The sequence below is a fragment of the Onychostoma macrolepis genome, chromosome 08 (genome assembly GCF_012432095.1).
Source record: "Onychostoma macrolepis isolate SWU-2019 chromosome 08, ASM1243209v1, whole genome shotgun sequence".
In the NCBI taxonomy this organism is placed as follows: domain Eukaryota; kingdom Metazoa; phylum Chordata; class Actinopteri; order Cypriniformes; family Cyprinidae; genus Onychostoma; species Onychostoma macrolepis.
Genome location: NC_081162.1, coordinates 28,845,498 through 28,863,583, shown reverse-complemented (window position 1 = coordinate 28,863,583; position 18,086 = coordinate 28,845,498). Strand labels below are relative to the sequence as shown.

Genomic DNA, 18,086 nt, shown 5'->3' with positions numbered 1-18,086 from the left:
TTTGCCTCCGAGACGCTTCAAGAAACCTCCTGAGAAACTCTGCTCAAGTGCAGCGAGGACAAAACCTGCTTTAAACACAAAGGATGCTCACAACAAATGTTGATTTAATTTAGTTCATAGAAGTTAATTGATAAAGAAAATTTATTTTTGACAGCATCCTCATTTTACATCATTTTTACACAAGTGCGTAAAACTGTTAACAGCACTGTAGCTTTGAAGGAGGTTTTTTGAAGCGTTTTGGAAACACAGTTCTTCTGGATTTAGTCTCAGTTTGTTCTGTTTCTTCATGTTATTCCAGACACACCGATGATGATCAGATCACATCTCTGTGTGGAGCACAAACATCTCACTGGATTATGAATGAATGTTTGGAAATGTAAACTGATATTTCCTTCTGACACACTCCAGCAAAAGATAGAAATAACTGACTTGAAACCATTTTTTAGCTGCTGATAATACTAGTGCTCTAATAATTCTGGCCACCGCTGTATATGCCCCCAAAAATTAAAGAGAAAAATACCCCAGTATGAGTTTTTGTCTTATATTTATATCATATGATATAGTTTATCAATATCACATGAGCATCGAGAGCAATATTTCACGAGTGCTGCTTTTGTCCCGAATAGTATGATGCTGATTTTATACAACAGTTTAAAAAAAAAAAGAATTTAATATTGTGTTATATTTTATGCACAGTATTGTCTGTTTTTGCTTAGTTTTGTCAATGCAGCTGTTACCTATTAAAGCTACAGCAGAACTGTTGTGCATCTATAAGCAACACAATTTCTGAACGATTCTGTGTTTTGAATGAATCGAGTGAATCAATGATTCAATGGGCTATTCATAAAGAGAGCCATTTACTTCATTTCTGAATCAATCAGCCATTTGAACGAATCGAATGAATAAATGACTTTAGACATTTACTGGCAGTTTTAGTCTCTTATTCAGTGTTAGAGTGAAAAAAAAAAAAAATTCACACATTATTTTAAAAATCTATAATTAAAGGGTTAGTTCACCCAAAAATTTGAAAGAGGGAAATTTCTTTCTAAAGCTACTTTTCGTCATATCTATTTCATGCTTTTCTCATGTAACACAACAATGGCTCTAAATTATCTTTTGTCAGCTGCATTTGATGTATGATTAATATGTGATTAGATTAATTAATCACCACATTGCATAATTGATTAGATTTAGTTAGATTCTAGCTGTAGTTATGATGTGATAAACCTTTGCTCAGGTGGAGAGACGCTGGATGAATGTGGACTGAAGTTCCTGCTGGCCGTTCGTCTGCACACCTTCCTCCTCACGTCTCTGCCTCCGGCTCATCGCGCTCCGCTCCTCTGCCAAGGTACGGCAAGCGTTCAGATGGTGGTTTCTGTAACTCAAAGAGTAGAGAATGGCTCCAAAGTCATGGGTTCGATTCCCAGTGAAATGCATGCACTGGTTAAATGTGTACCTCGAGTGCAATGCCTTGCGTAGACGTAATTGTAAATCTCAGCTGATCTTCCTCAGCTGTGATGTGTTCTGTGGATTTTGAGCTCAGTAACTCAGGTGCTGCTGGTCAACAGGACTGTCCACCTGTCACTACGCCTGGGCGTTCCACTCCGAGGCTGAAGAGGAGCTGCTCAACATGCTTCCGGCGCTGCAGAAAGGAGATCCCTCGTGGCCCGAGCTGAGAGCCATGGGTGTGGGCTGGTGGCTCAGGAGCACCAATAAGCTTCGCAGATGCATTGAGAAGGTTTGACCAAACTGAGCGCATTTTCTGTGCATATTAGATGACGATGAGTATATTTTGCCAATATTGGCAGGACATATAATAATCCAGGATATTTAAGTAAATAAAGCACACATTCATGTTTTACTGTGTTGGAGTTATTAGGGGTCAAGCACCATCTACTGCATCTCTTAGCTTTCCCTGGATTGTTCTGCATTTTTTGGCTGTGAGTCTGTGGCAGGCTGTAAACAGTTATTGAACACTTTTTGTTATTCCTGATGGCAAATTTAGAATTGTTTTCATGAACTTTTAGCTTGTAACTGGTACATCATAACCTAACCTCAAGCATCAAATATTAAATATACATCAAATATACGTAAATAATTTGTATCTCTGCAATGCTTCTGTATGTTGACATAAAACGTTGTAGGTATTATTGTCACAGTGTGGACTATGCACTTGAAAAGTTTTTATATAATGTTAAATCTACTCATAATCTAGTCATAAACTTTCACACAGGCCAGCTCAGTTTGTAGCTGCTGCTTGTTTAATTATTCTTCTGTGCATCAGATGCATGTCTTCAGCCACAATATTCAGCGAATATATTCAGCAAAGACTCAAGCATGGGCTTTATGAAATGCAAGTGTAATGATCAGTGGACCTCTATCTCCTACCAGGTAGCAAAAGCTGCTTATCAGAGAAACAACGACCCGTTAGACGCAGCCTTGTTTTATCTGGCCATGAAGAAGAAAGCTGTGGTCTGGGGACTGTACAGGTAACTTCACACACACACTCACTCACACTCACACTCACACACTCACACTCACACTCACACACACACACACACACACACACACACACTCACACTCACACTCACACACACACACACACACACACACACACACACACACCTGTCAGCGAAGCTTCAATCCACTGAGAGCTCCTGTGTGTTGCAGGTCCCAACATAACGCGAAGATGACGGCGTTCTTCAGCAATAACTTCAGTGAAGACCGCTGGAGGAAGGCAGCGCTGAAGAACGCTTTCTCTCTGCTCGGAAAGCAACGTTTCCAACATTCTGCGGCTTTCTTTCTGCTGGCTGGATCCCTGAAAGATGCTGTTGAGGTAGACCTGTTTATATTCTTCTCTGAACCCTTCCTCTGTCATATTCTGCTGAAACAAGATCGTTGTGACTTTTATAGAAGGAAAGTATAAGCGTATTTTGGAAACACTTCCTGTCAGCTGATGATATTCTCATGATCTGTGGGTTTTACTCGCTCGATCAGGTTTGTATAGAGAAGATGCAGGACCTTCAGCTGGCTCTGGTGGTCTGTCGGCTGTACGAGTCTGAGTTCGAGATGTCCTGCAGCTACAAGCGAATCCTGCAGAGGCACGTGTTGGGTCAGGACCACCAGATCGCGCCCATCAGGACCCTTTCTTACGCAGCATGGCGTACTGGGTCTTAGATGACTACAGCAGGGCTTTGGACACGCTGCTTGAGCCCAACACAGACACGTCTCATGAAGGTGAGATGAGACTGACTGCTGATTTTAATCATGGTCTTGATTTCTGCCTTTCTTGATTTATTAAACATAAACGTCTGCAGCCGGCTGGTTATTTATCCTAAAAATGTTTCATTTTCATTTGTGTTATCTTGCACTGCGTTTCATTCTGCGTTAGAGCAGTTTTCCAAAATTATGCATCAAGGCACAGATCTGGGTTTAATTTATGTGGATTTGAGTACAAACAACTGATTTGATCTTCCGTTGATTGTTGTTGTGATAAGAAAGTAGTAAAATGACATCAAAATGAAAATCTCCTTTATTTCTAATGCTTTATTTCTGTGTACAATACATATTGTTTCACAGTGATACAAATAAACAGTCAAAAATACCAGAATGTTGCATTATTTTCTAATTATGAAAAATATTCAATTTCAGCTATAAAGCAGCTGTACAGAAGACAAAAGTGTCATTATTTAGATCAAATCAATTCAGTTTGGATCAATAACAGTGTCAATGTTGTAAAATTCATCAACTGGTTTCAGTTTCAGCAGTAAAGCAGCTCTACAGAAGACCAATCAATTAGATCAATTCACTTCTAGTTTTGTTCTCTTTTGTCAGTGCAGTTAAATCAGTAATATTACTGAATAATAAGTGTCCTTTAGACCCCAACTAAGCAAACCAAAGGTGACCGTGGGAGAGCGTTTACTCTTAAGAGGTTTCTATTTCCTTACCTCCTCGTGTGTTACTGACTGGACTCGATCTCTTTCAGGAACCGGATCATCTCCCTGTAGTCCTGATGTTTTTAACTTCTACACCTACCTCCGCACACACCCGCTGCTGCTGCGCCGTCACTTCGGCTCCTCGGATAAAGCTAAAGTGGGTCTGACCACTGAAGGCCGCGCCGTCGACTCCATCAGCCTCACAGAGAGGAGGCTCTTCTTCACCGCCGCTTATGCGCACTTACAGGCCGGCTGCCCCATGCTGGCTTTAGAGGTGCTCTCCAAAATGCCCAAAGTCGTGAAGTGCTCGAAGCCCTGCGAGAATTCGCACGTGTCGTTGAGCGAGCACAAAGACCAGGCCTCGGCTCTGGACTGGTCTCAGCCGGTTCTCAACGGCTTGGAGTCGGTGTCCTCGCTCTCGTCTCCCAGAGAGGACAGTCAGTCGGACTCGGTGCTGAGTTTCGACTGGAGCCATCCGTCCGTCACCCTGCAGGACGAGCCTCTGGAGCTCAAGTGGGACAGCGATAAAGACAACTCGGACGAGGACGAATCGGGCCTGGCGATGAAGACCATCCGTCCGGAGAAAGGCGACGGCGCTCCGGAAGCGGCGTCCACCCCCAGGGATCACGGTAGGGCTGTCAAAATGGAATTTTGCACTTAAATATGATCAATATTTGAATTATATTTGAATTTAAAAGACACAATTTATAAAATAAATAACATGACTACCTGTGAAAAAGTGCATCATGTTTATTTGCTTAAACAATTATAAACAAAACAGCATCATAATTTAAAACAAAGAAACGAAAGCCAATCACAGAGTAGTTTTTCATTTAAAAATACGAGATGCAGTGGGATGGAAAAAAAGTCTCAAGACATGTTTTTTAAAAGTTAAACTTGCATTAATTTTACATGGCTTTCTAAACGTGTCTCACACGAGTGCAACGGTGATGGATATCCCTCTGGCAATGAAACGAAAAGGATGCGTTTCTAAGAAACCATTTCTAAAACAGAAATTTTGCGTGTCTGATTAACATGGAAAAGATACCTTTTATCGCGTGTCGCAGCGTCACCGTCGCGTGTAGTTTGGACACGGTGTGATGCAAAATTACGCCTAAATTTCGAATGTGACGTTTTTGCATTGTATTGTGGAATGCAACTCGCGTCTGGGCTTTGGCATACAAAAATACGTCATCGCTGCAGCACTGTATTAGTCACATCTATGATTCCATGAGCCTTTCCAGTGCACAAAAAGTCATTTATAGTGGAAAAAGGTTCTTTAGTTTATTAAAATGCTCTACACTAAGAAAAATTATTCTTTTAAGAACTGAAAGGTTCTTCAATACCACAAAAGTGGTGGAACAACAACACACTACAACAAATCGCCCGCATTGACGCACAGATGTCAGAGATCCACTCTAGTTTAAACCAATGCAAAGACATTTTTATCGCTCTTAATATCTGGAGAGAAATAGCGCAGACACTGGACAAGGCTTAAACTTTCTAGTGCGTATGTGTTCATGCACATGGAGTATAATTAGAGAATCTGTGCATTCTGCTGTAAGCATTCACCTCAGAGCTAGGGTTGGGTATTGGGTATTGATAACTTTATCAATTCCGATTCTTTCAATTCCCAGTTTCAGTTCCAATGTGATTAATAGAAGTCCAACATTTAGATATCAAACATATTTATTCTGTCTCTCTTTATAAAAAACATTTAATTGCTGCTGAATAATACCATGAACAAAAATCAGCCGGCTACATAAAAACTGTACTTGATTAAGAACTGTTTGTGTGCAAAATAGAGCTGCACGGTTCTGGATAAATTGAGACTTTTTTTTTTTTTTTAAATGAAGGTTGTAGTTCTCACAAATCTGAAAAAAAAATAAACAAAATCTTTATTAATGGAATGATTCAATCAGTGCATTTGCACGCACCCTCTTAATGCGAATTATAATGTGATTTTGACAATATTGTGATTAAACTTTACCTCATGTAAACGCAATACTTCGATCTAAATACTTATCTTAAGCTCATAATCGCAGCAAGCATAATCGTATTAACATAGTTGGCATACGCCAATTCTAATCGAAATATACAGGCATGTAAACACTTTAATCGCAGTATTGCCGCTCTGACCAAAATGCGCATGCGCTCGTGACGTACATGAATGACGTGACACGCACCTGCAATAATACGCAGATTAGAGACGATGGCGGGGAAGAAAGCGTCGCATTTCTGGGGAAAACACAACTCGCTGCCAGCAGTCTCTGTTCCTTACCCTCTTACTGGAAATAATCGTGCGCATGTAAACGTAGTCAATGACTCACTCAAGATTTACTCGTTTAATTACTGGATGAATCAGTGTTTTTGAATGAATGATTCAAAGACAAATAGATTTTTAACAGCCACTTTTCGCCACCTAAAACAAAGATGCACACACAGGAATTGATAGATGGAATTAAAATTTAAATTTTACATCTAGGATCCGATTCCTGACCTTAAGTACAGTGTTGCCAAGTCCGCTGTTTTCCGGCAGAATTGGGCTACTTTAACACTGTTGCTGTGAGCTGTTTTTGATGTCCGCGGGTTGAAGCGACCCCAATAACGTCATATTTAGCCCCCAGATTGTGAATTTACCAGGGAAACCTGGACAAAAAAATGTGTATTTTATGAAACAAGATTGGGCTAGTTTTGAGTAGCAATTGGGCGGGTTTTGTTGTGAAAACCTGGCAACCCTGCTTAAGTATTCAAATCTGGAATTGGAATTGATTTTCGATTCCCGACCCTACTCAGAACTGAAGTATACTTTCAACCATTTTTCTATTCAAATGTGGATTTTTATTTTAATTTCGATGAATATTCGAAATTTGAATGTTTATTTGACAGCACTAGATTGCGGCGCAGACGATTCGCCCGCGCTGACCGAGGACATGCTTGCCGCGCAGCTGAAGTTCAGCTCCTGTCTGAAGATCCTGACCACGGAGTTGCGGACGCTGTCCACGGGATACGAGCTGGACGGAGGGAAGCTGCGGCATCAGCTGTGCCACTGGCTGGAGCGAGCCGTGGCGGCGCTGCAGAGCTGCTGCGGCTACAACCCCTTCCTCCAGCAGCTGCCCGAGGGCATCTCGACCGACCTGAGCCAGGTGGAGGATCTGGAGGAGCGGGGCTCGGCGGAGCAGGCCCGAGAGCTGCAGCACCGGCGCAGGCTTTGGCTGAAGAGGAACCAGCCGCTGCTGCGCATCTTCCTGAGCTACTGCAGCCTGCACGGCTCTCACGGAGGAGGACTGGCCTCGGTCCGCATGGAGCTCATTCTGCTGCTGCAGGAGTCCCAGCAGGTAACACGCTTGAGTTATACACGTTATACACACTGCAAAAAAAAACAATTCTCTTATTTAGTGTTTCTGTCTTGTTTTCTAGTATAAATATCTAAGCATTCTTGAATCAAGATGCATTTACTTGACAAGTAAAATGATTTAAGATATTAAGTCTTTGTTTTCTAAAAAATAATCACATTTTTGTTAGTTTTTGCTTAAAACAAGCAAAAATATCTGCTAATGGGATAAGACAAATAATCTTGATTCAATGACTAAACAAGATTATTTTTCTTGGTAGATACTTTAGCTTTTTTTACTAACAAAATTTTTATATTTATTTTTAAAGAAAACAAGACATATCTTAAGTCATTTCACTTGTACAGTAAATGTTTAGATATTTATACTAGAAAACAAGACAAAAACACTAAATAAGAGTATAATTTTTTTTACAGTGCAATTTTGTATTGAATCACTTGAATCAGATCTTAACTGTCTAACTTACTTCCTCTACAAAAATCAACCATAGCATAAGGTTTTACTATTAAAATTGATTAATTAATACATTTATTATATAAAAATAAATAAAAACTGGTTACTATAGTTAAACCATGCACAAATTATCCATGGATTTACTACACTAAGCATAGTTTAACCATGGTATTTATACAACTGTGGTTATACAAATGGTAATCAATATATAATTAGTTTTGTTGGGGTGATTTTGTGGTCTGTGCTACTTGCGTGTTTCTGTATTTGTTGTGTTGTGAGTATTTGCAGAGCATGTGCTGTCAAACTGAAGATGTTGTTTTATAATTTGCTGGTGCTTGTATTTTCTGAAGAGCTCTCCGAGCCGCTATGGATTCTGTCTCCTGGCCGCAGCTGTTGCTCATTATTGCATCTGCACATGTGAGTTATGGATGTGTTTTCTCTGTCTGTCTTCAGGACGGCGGTCTGCAGATCTCCGCTCCCGCTCCGCAGCACATGTCTGTTCCTCTTTTCCTGGCTTGGACCGCCAGCTCCAAAACGGTGGTGGCCAATCCCATAGTGCACCTGACCAACCTCACGCATGACATATTGCACACCATCAACGCTCTGGACGCGCCTCCGCACCCGGATATCGTCAACAATGAGGTGAAGCGTGGCTCATCATAACGAGCTGTCGTTACTGTCGTGATTGGTCCTCTAACGCATCTTTCCTTCTGTCTCAGATCTACGTGATGCACACACTGGCGGCTTCCCTCTCCGCCTGCATCTATCAGTGTCTCTGTGATGGACACAATTACAGGTGGGTTTGTCTGTCGGCCTCAGGGTGACCCCGTGACCTCTGCCCTCATCACTGATTTGATTCTTTGTTATGGAACGTTTCTCTTCATTTGCAACTTTTTGTGACCAGTGCTGGCAAAATGAGTCACAATGAGCAACTTCACAAAAATGAGTTATTTGTATTTTAAGACCTTCAAAATGATGCATGATTTGTTGCATTCGGACGAAAATGACTGAGCTACACCTGTTTGAAGTTGATAGAGTCAGCAAAGTCAAATTTGAGAGAGTTTTCTGAAGGTTCCAAAGCAAAATCACAGAGCAACATTGCTTCTTTTCCTCCAGTTCTTTTCTTAATAATAATTGTGTCCCTGCAGCACAGAAGCAGTCATAAACAGCACAGCTATATTTGTAGCAATAGCCAACAATACATTGTATGGATCAAAATTATACATTTCTCTTTTATGCCAAAAATCATTAGGATATTAAGATCATGTTCCATGAAGATATTTTGTAAGTTTCCTACCGTAAATATATAAAAACTTTTTGATTAGTAATATGCATTGCTAAGAACTTCATTTGAACAACTTTAAAGGTGATTTTCTCAATATTTAGATTTTTTTGCACCCTCAGATTCCAGATTTTCAAATAGTTGTATCTCAGACAAATATTGTCCAACAAACCATACATCAATGGAAAGATTATTTATTCAGCTTTATTCAGATGATGTATAAATCTCAATTTCAAATAATTGACCCTTATGACTGGTTTTGTGCTCCAGGGTCACAATTACTATATTAATAATCACGATATAGCTTTTTTATTTTATCTTTGTTATTATAAATAAGAACAGATAGAAAAAACAAAACAAAACAAAAAAAACAGTAGAACAAATATAAGAAAGAAACAGGTGTACAGTGTATTACTTTTTCATTTCACTTCTAAACAAAAGCATTCAAGTAAGAAAAACTAAATGATTAAATGTAAAAATCCCTTTAGTGTGTTCATTACAAATGAATTGATTATTAAAACTACAAAAGCAGTTCAATCAAGCAGTGAGTGATTCTCTTTTCTTTTATTGTTAGATTAACATTAATGCGACAGACGGCCTGTATATTAAGACACAGTGTAATGCACAGATCTAATATAATGTCACACATTCGGTGTTTTTCCCCAGACGTAACAGATTATGTTTGCGTGAACACTTAAATACTGTACTTCAGTGTATATGTGTATATTTATCGAGATCGCACCCAGACAGCGCGAGAAGTGAGCAGAGAAAAAGGTACTCCTCTCAGAAAACGTACAAATAAAGATGATTTTATATGTTTAATTGCTATTTGGAGCATTGGGATTGCTAGACAAGGGCTTAATGAACTCATTTTTGTGAAAACCTCAACTAAAATTGACATTTTTCACTTTTTTTGCGTGTAGCTCAAAATTGCCAGCACGGGTCACATTGCTTGTCTTGTAATCGCTCGGTCTGATAATGAGCGAATGACCCATGAATGTGACACTCATGTGACGTGTGGCATTTACAGATGAACGTGGCCTTTGTGTGGATCCTTTGCACAGTTATTCTCCGTCACGGCAGATTAGACGTGTTTATCAGCACTCTCACTGAGTGTTGGAACAGAAATCTGAATGATTAAAGCAATAGTTAGGATTCTGTCTTCATTTGCTCACCCTCATGTCGTCTCAAACCCGTATTGCTTTCTTTATGAATGATCTTCTTTGGACAGTAAATGAATAGAGACCAGAGAGAGAGCGAACGAGATGCGGGACGATCTGAGGGTGATGCATGAGCTAAGCCTTTTAAAGTCATCATGAAATGAAAATCCATTTTCTAAATGCATGATATAGATCTCACTATGAGCGATCTGTGCATGTTTCATTTTTACAAATGTTCCGAGCTCGTAATGAATAATCTTAATGGTGATGCAGGATTTCTTCAATCATTTAATCTGCTTAAACTCCGCCCCTCCATTCTAACGCTAAGCTCCGCCTCCACTATTGAGCACCACGCCTACTTCTTACCATCCAATCAACAACTAATGTATAGAACCAAGTCCCGCCCCACATTTATGCTTTTTCGATAATCCACTTCACTCAGATGTCAATTACAGAGAAAAGATCTGTTGAAGCTTGTTTCATCGTGACTTTAAACATAATTTTTTCCCCCCATTTTTTTAAAAGTACATGTTGTTTGTTAGACCGTCAATATTTGTTCAAAACCATGGATTCAAATCCAAAATCCAATCCAAATGAACACCCTAATTCTAATATTTATGTTTTTCCTCAGCCATGTGAATCCGTTCACGGGCATCACCTACCAGAGCGTCCTGCTTACCCATCAGCCCCCGGTGAGGAGCGTCAGCATGGAGGAGGCCATCCTGCCCAACACCTCTCCTGCGCAGTGGCCTGGTAAAGCGCAGTGACCTCTGACCTCTGACCCCTGAGCTCATCGTCAGACTCCAGACTCACGTGTGTGTCTGTGCAGGTGTGAGCGTCCTGATGCGGCTGCTGAGTGCGTCTGGAGACGAGAACCAGCCCGGTCTGCCTGTGCTTCTGTGTGAGATCCTGACCGCTGTCTTCCTCGGCCTGTTCGTCCACGGTCTGGCCACTCACTCCAGCCACGAGCTCTTCCGCATCGTCGCTCACCCGCTCAACAGCAAGCTGTGGGTGGCCGTGTTCGGCGGCGGCGCTCGCGCTCGTGCTCCTGTGCCGGAGAAACCCAGCTCACCCACAGGTTCTGCTCTCCTCGTGCTGCTGTTTGTCTGCTAGTTTAACCAGCTCTGGAAAACATAAATAGTTGAGAAAACAAAAAAAAATAAGACAACTTGATGCAGTAAGACTTTCATGTTCTCTTAACACTAAGAACGTCCTTAGCAACCGCATAGCAACACCCTAGCAACCACCCCGAGTAGCCTAGCAACCGCACAGCAACACCTTAGCAACCACCCCGGGTAGCCTAGCAACCGCATAGCAACACCCTAGCAACCACCCCGAGTAGCCTAGCAACCGCACAGCAACACCTTAGCAACCACCCCGGGTAGCCTAGCAACCTGTGGGTTCTGCTAGTTTAATCAGTCTCACCTCAGGAGCCTTCACACTGTGACCTGTTCATGAAAAATCAAGTCAAATATTATAATTGACTTACAGTATTCCTGTAAAAATGTTTAAAAGGTAGCAGTATAATATACAGTTAATAGACACGCACTTCTTTGTCATCTTAACCCCTTTGAGCTCAAATATTATCTTGGAAGTCCCCCTGAGATTCTAAGTCAATATTTCAATAATTGAAATAATGGTCACATGACATGCAGATAAACAATTTTTTTTTTATATCAAAATTATTTTAGTTTTACATTGTAATATTTTTTAATATGTTCTTAAGTTTGATTTTTAAAAATTAGTTATTTTATTTTAAATTTCTACGATTTCATTATTTTTATACGTTTTTGTTTAGATTTTTTATTTTAAAATGATGAATTTCAATTTTACATTTTAATGGATTAATTAATATTAGTAAGTGTTTTATGTTGATTTGAAGAAAAATTCATTTTTACATTTTTATAATTGAATTCTTTTAAATAATTGTTTTATTTAGATTTTTATTTCAAAATTATTTTTCAGTTTTACATTGATTTAATTAATTTGAATAAGTGTTTTATTTAGATTCTTTTAAATTAAAAATTTTTAAAACTTTTTGTTTTAAAATGATTTATTTCAATTTCACACTTTTAATATTTCATTAATTTTTGTAAATATTTTATTTTAATTGTTTTATTTTAAATTATTAATTCATTTTAATTTTACATTTATTAATTATTAGCTTTTTATCAGTATAAAACCCCCTGTTTGGTAAACCCTGAAACAAAGTATTAAATTGGTGATTATTGCGTTAGTGAATTGCGATTATCAGCTCCAGTGAAATTAAAGCTTTCTGTTGTGTTTGAGTGATTTTAAGGTGTCTTGCTCACAATTTGCTCCTCTTTACTTGCGTGTGTGTGTGTGTGTGTGTGTGTGTGTGTGTGTGTGTGTGTGTGCATGTGTTAGTGGAAGATGCGGAGCGGAAGCAGCGGCGTTTCCGGCTGCGCTCATCACGCAGTAACTCCAGAGAGGTTCCCGACAGCCCGGTCAGCCCGGTCAGCCCCAGACCCAGACCCGTGGTGATGGAGCTGGACACATCCGTCAGTAAAGAGCGTTTCGTGCCGCCTGAGCTTAGCATCTGGGACTATTTCATCGCAAAGGTTTTCTTTTATTCTTCAGCTTGCAGTAAATTGACACTGTTGTGTTTGTGAACTCATACGTTTGTCCTGCGTGAAGCCGTACCTGCCTCCGTCCGCCAGCCGAGTGGAGTACGACTCTGAGGAGAGCCAAGGCAGTGAGGAAGAGGATGATGAGGAAGATGAGGATGAAGGAGATTCCTTTGATACCAACTCTCCGCTGGCAGAGCATTCCAACAATAACTCGTACAGGTGAGCCGTGAGTACAGCTGCACGATTCATCGTTAAAAGATCGCGATCTCGATTCAAACACACATGCGATCTGATTTCTACGTGACAACGATTCGTCTGTGTCTATTAAACCTTTGAAAAATCATCCCGGAACATTCAAATCTGTGTTCGCGCCGCTGCTGATGAAGAGAGCAGTTTACCATGTTTAGTTAAGAAGCAGCTTCACAAACACGTCTTTTTAATTACACAGTATTATTTCTGTCTTACAGTCATTCATATTATCACAGAAATACCGGAATGAAAGAGTATAGTTCTCTAGATATAAACACTGATGTCTATGGTAGCGATCACAATAGAGCAAGCCAACTTTTGAAAGTAATTGGTGCTTTAAATAACATTTGTGTTGATTGCATTGTTTTGCCAGTAGGTGGCGACAAGTGATTGTAAAAAATGTATTTGTCATTGAATCATTCATTCAAGAGATTGGTGTATTAAATATATTATATTTCAGATACATATATGTGACCCTGGACCAAAAACCAGTCACAAGTGTCAATTTTTTAAAATTGAGATTAATACATCAAGCTGAATAAATAATCTTTCCATTGATGTATGGTTTGTTGGACAATATTTGTCTGAGATACAACTATTTGTAAATCTGGAATCTGAGGGTGCAAAACAATCTAAATATTGAGAAAATCACCTTTAAAGTTGTTCAAATGAAGTTCTTAGCAATGCATATTACTAATCAAAAATGACGTTTTGATATATTTATGGTATGAAATTTACAAAATATCTTCATGGAACATGATCTTAATATCCTAATGATTTTTGGCATAAAAGAGAAATGTATAATTTTGAGCCATACAATGTATTGTTGGCTATTGCTACAAATATAGCTGTGCTGCTTATGACTGCTTTTGTGCTGCAGGGACACATATATTAAAATGTTTAATAATTTATTCAAATAAGTTAAACACTTTTAAATAGACACAAAATATTTTGTTTAGTTCAGAATCGTGGAATAATAGTGATTTCTATTTGAGACCAAAAAATTATGATTGTCAATTTATCCAGAATGGTGCAGCTCTAGCCGTGAGTCATGTGATGAGCTGCAGCTGTGATGATGATGATGTTTCTGTGCAGCTGGTGTCTGATGCGCTTGGCCATGGTGCAGACGGTCCTGTTCAACCTCAAGACCTTATACCCGATGGCAGGTCACGACCTCTTAGGTAATGAGACGTTACAGCACACGTATGATGTGTGTGTGTGTGTGTGTGTGTGTGCTGTAACTAGAGTTACAGAGTGCTAAGGGAATTATACAAATTAATACATGAATGAATTAATTATATAAATGTACCTCTGAAGATTCTGACTGTCTTCAAAAAGCATTCGATGGCATTCGCTCAGATAAAATACTTATAATCGGACATCATTGGTAATGTTATTGTTTTAGTGTTTATGCAAACAAAAAGTAATTTTATTTGTTGTTTGTTGAGTTTAAATATAAAACTTGAAGTGATTTGTGTGTCGGTACTTTTTGAACATTTCCAGCACATTTTAACAAGACCGTGATCATTTTGGTCACTATAATCATGTTAAGAAATTTTCATACCGTTACATCCCTGGTAGAGTGTAACACGTGTGTGTGTGTGTGTCAGATCTGCCCGTGTGCTCTCCGCTCTGTCACGCCGCTCTCAAGACGCTCCAGCGCTGGGAGCAGCTGCTGCTCAAGAGGCTGGAGATATTCGGAGGTCCTCCGTCGAGGTTCATCTGCACACAGTTGCTGGAGGAGAGCGTGTCGTCAGGTCCGGCGCTGCTGCGGCACAAAGCCCTGTTTGAGCCCTCCAACACACCCTTCAGGTACAGCATACACGTCACACACACTTAAAGTGCCCCTATTATGGGTTATGAGAGGTTCATATTTTGGTTTTGGGAGTCCCCAACAACAGCTTGACATGCATGCAAGGTCAAAAAGCACTTTCATTGTCTTATACTATGCATTTATTTTTACCATATTTGTTCAACGACTCCCAAATGATTCTCTCAACGATTCATTTTTCCAAACCCCTCCTTTGCGTGACTCTAATCTGCAGTGATTGTTCTCATTTTCATCTCATCTCGCCTGTAATGCCTGATAAAGCAGTGTTTGTGAGCGCAGTGCTGCTTTGTTTACAGCGGAAACCGCTATTTTAACACTCCAAGAGCGGCACCTAGTGGCAAAGAATGAATTTGCATTTTTATTCAGACCAACATGAAAAGACCAACAAGTGTGCGGCAATATGCTAATGTTTCATGCTGACGTCAACACAAAACAGTTTGGGATTCGTTTTAAAAACGACTCGTTTCAATGATTCAGAGTCGACTCTTTCTTTTAAGAGACATTGGGCCTCATTTACGAAACGAACGTACGACAGAAAATTTAAATTTATCAATATGGACGTGAGCGGTGGGTACGATCAAATCTCACGTCAGGTCTGAGCTCGTGTACGCAAGTTAGCCTGAACTTGCTTGCAGCATATAGTTTCGGAGAATTGTATAATGACAGCATTTTGTTCATTTAGATTATTTTCCTAAACCAACAAACAAAGTTTTTTTTGGGTGATCACACGCACACACATAACATTTCAGCGTTACTAACTTGACATTTCAGCCATTAATCAAACTAAAATGCAGTCACCGAAACACAAAGTTGCACTGCACAATTTGGACCAAAAAAGTTCAGCATGCAGCGCCGAAACAAACATTTTTGTTTGCGCATGTGAAGGATGATGTTTTACGTAGATATTTTAGACGCAAGTGACGTACAAAGCCTTGTTTATATCACAGATAATAGTTTAGCAACCAAATGTTACATGGCAAAAATGGAAACATTTGGATGTCGAATGAGAGAGGCTTGTGAGCTCAAAGCCGTTTAGTTTCGCTTTAATAAATTCATTTTAGCTTGACGTTGTATTCTGTTCATAATGAATGCCACTAAAGCCTAATTTGTGTTTTACTTCATAGTTTAATATAACATTTTATAGCTACTCATTTTTTTCATTCTTGTTCTGTAATACCGTTAAATTTAAAGGGTTTGTTGTGGATTAAGCAGAACTAAATAATCTATATAGTGTTTATAATGTTTATAAATGTTTCGTTATATTTACTGGTATTTAATATACATATAAATGAATGCCATTGTTTGCTATTATTAGGTTAAAGGGTGTTTTTGGAGTAAGATCAGTTTCTGTTTCATGAGATCACTTCCTCTTTTTGGCCGGGTTTGGTTTCTCCGTGTCGTAAACTCTAGGGGCGGGGCTTCTAAACCGGGGTGTTTTTAGGGGCGTGATATTCAAACGGCGATTGTTTTCTTCCGCCACATTTATCAACGTGCGATCCTTCGTACGATGGGATTGGCGGCATACGAATGTTTTATAAATCACACGTGAACCTTGTCGTAAGCTGATTTGTGCGCTCGTTTCTACGTTAGATTGATAAATGAGGCCCAATAACTTTATACACGGTGCACTTTCAGATTTAAAATTTTGCAGGATGTTTTCATTCACTTAGAGCTGTGTTACACACTGCATGAAAGATCATCTTCAAAAATCCATAATAGGGGCACTTTAAAACTGAAACAGCAGTTTTTGGTTTTTGTAGGTCAGAAATCATTGACTGAAACAGCGACTTTTTAAATTAGTAATTAATAATTCATAATTAAGATATTTACTAAACACAATTCATAATTAAAATATTGACTTAAAAACTGCCTTGTGCACAGTTTAAATGTTTGTACAACTGAAAATACATTTGATTAAATAATTAATTTTTAAATAACCTTTATTCACTTTTGGCTACACTGAAAAAAATTATTTTCTTAGTGTTTCTGTCTTGTTTTCTAGTAGAAATATCTAAACATTCTTGAATTAAGTCAAAGATATTAAGTCTTCTAAAAAAAAAAAAAAAGAAAATTTTTTTTTTTCGTTTTTTCTTAAAACAAGCCAAAAATATGTGCCAATGGGGTAAGAAAAATAATCTTCATTCAAAGGCTAAACAAGATTATTTTCTTGCCCCATCGGCAGATATTTCTGCTTGTTTTAAGCAAAAACTAACAACATTTTTATTTTTTTAGAAGACTTAATATCTTAAATCATTTTACTTGTACAGTAAATGCATCTTGATTCAAGAATGTTTAGATCTTTATACTAGAAAACAAGACACAAACACTAAGCAAGAAAATCATATTTTGCAGTGCAAGTGCCTCCTGAATTTTCAGTTTGCATCACTAGTGTTTTGTGATGAGGTTCTGAGCGAGTTTGATTCTCAGGTCTCGCCGGCGCTCCGCTCTGCCCGTCAGACGGCTGTGGCAGTATCTGGTCAAACAGGAAGAGGTTCAGGAGACGTTCATACGAAACATCTTCACCAAGAAACGAGATCAGAATGAGGTATTTGTGCTGCTGTTTCCCAGAATGCACCTCAAAATACAGTCTGTCCCCCATGCTTGATTCACTCCTCCTGATTGTGTTTTTAGCAGTCACCCCCGTCTGTTGAGTCATTAATGTCATTAATACTGTTAACTGGTGTTGTACTTGTGTTAATTGAAGATGTTTGTAATTACCGTCTAATCGTGGACTGTGATGTGTGTGATTGACCTGCATGTTTGAATCAGGAGACTGACAGTGTGAAATGTTCTGTGCCGCCGGAGTCCACACACAACCAGGTATCTAACAGAGCTTCTGCTCCTTCATCATCATCATCATCATCCTCCTCCTCCAGCCGTGAGGCTCTTTAACATGCACGTTTATCTGCAAATCAACATGAAATCACAGATCTGCTCAGTAGTGCCTCTAAACTAGACTGTGTCTTAACAGCAGCAACTGAACATCAAGTCCTGACCTAAATCTGTTTTCCTTGTATATACCCGAGTTAAACATGATGTGATTTCCTGTTGATTTAAAGCTTGAACACTGTGCGTTAGTGAATAAACCGGATTGTTCCACACATTATTTAAACATTTATTCTCCTCTAGCAGTAGCTCAAGAGTCTTTAAACAGCACAACATGTGAATGTGATCTGTGTCACAACGAGGGATGTAACGATTCACTCCGCTTACCATGCATTTTAGATTCAAC

At 39.2% G+C, this 18,086-nt stretch overlaps 1 protein-coding gene across 1 annotated transcript in view; it reads left to right on the top strand.

Annotated features, from left to right (window-relative positions):
- dmxl1 (Dmx-like 1) overlaps window positions 1-18,086 on the top strand; it is a 52,676-nt gene that overhangs the window by 27,065 nt on the left and 7,525 nt on the right. The window contains 18 exon segments of the mRNA XM_058784621.1: window positions 1,238-1,348; window positions 1,569-1,738; window positions 2,392-2,489; window positions 2,671-2,836; window positions 2,998-3,112; window positions 3,115-3,237; window positions 3,986-4,564; window positions 6,825-7,273; window positions 8,195-8,383; window positions 8,461-8,537; window positions 10,815-10,936; window positions 11,013-11,261; window positions 12,572-12,765; window positions 12,842-12,993; window positions 14,119-14,204; window positions 14,634-14,835; window positions 17,282-17,399; window positions 17,624-17,674. Of these exon segments, the coding sequence (XP_058640604.1) occupies window positions 1,238-1,348; window positions 1,569-1,738; window positions 2,392-2,489; window positions 2,671-2,836; window positions 2,998-3,112; window positions 3,115-3,237; window positions 3,986-4,564; window positions 6,825-7,273; window positions 8,195-8,383; window positions 8,461-8,537; window positions 10,815-10,936; window positions 11,013-11,261; window positions 12,572-12,765; window positions 12,842-12,993; window positions 14,119-14,204; window positions 14,634-14,835; window positions 17,282-17,399; window positions 17,624-17,674 (3,251 nt within the window).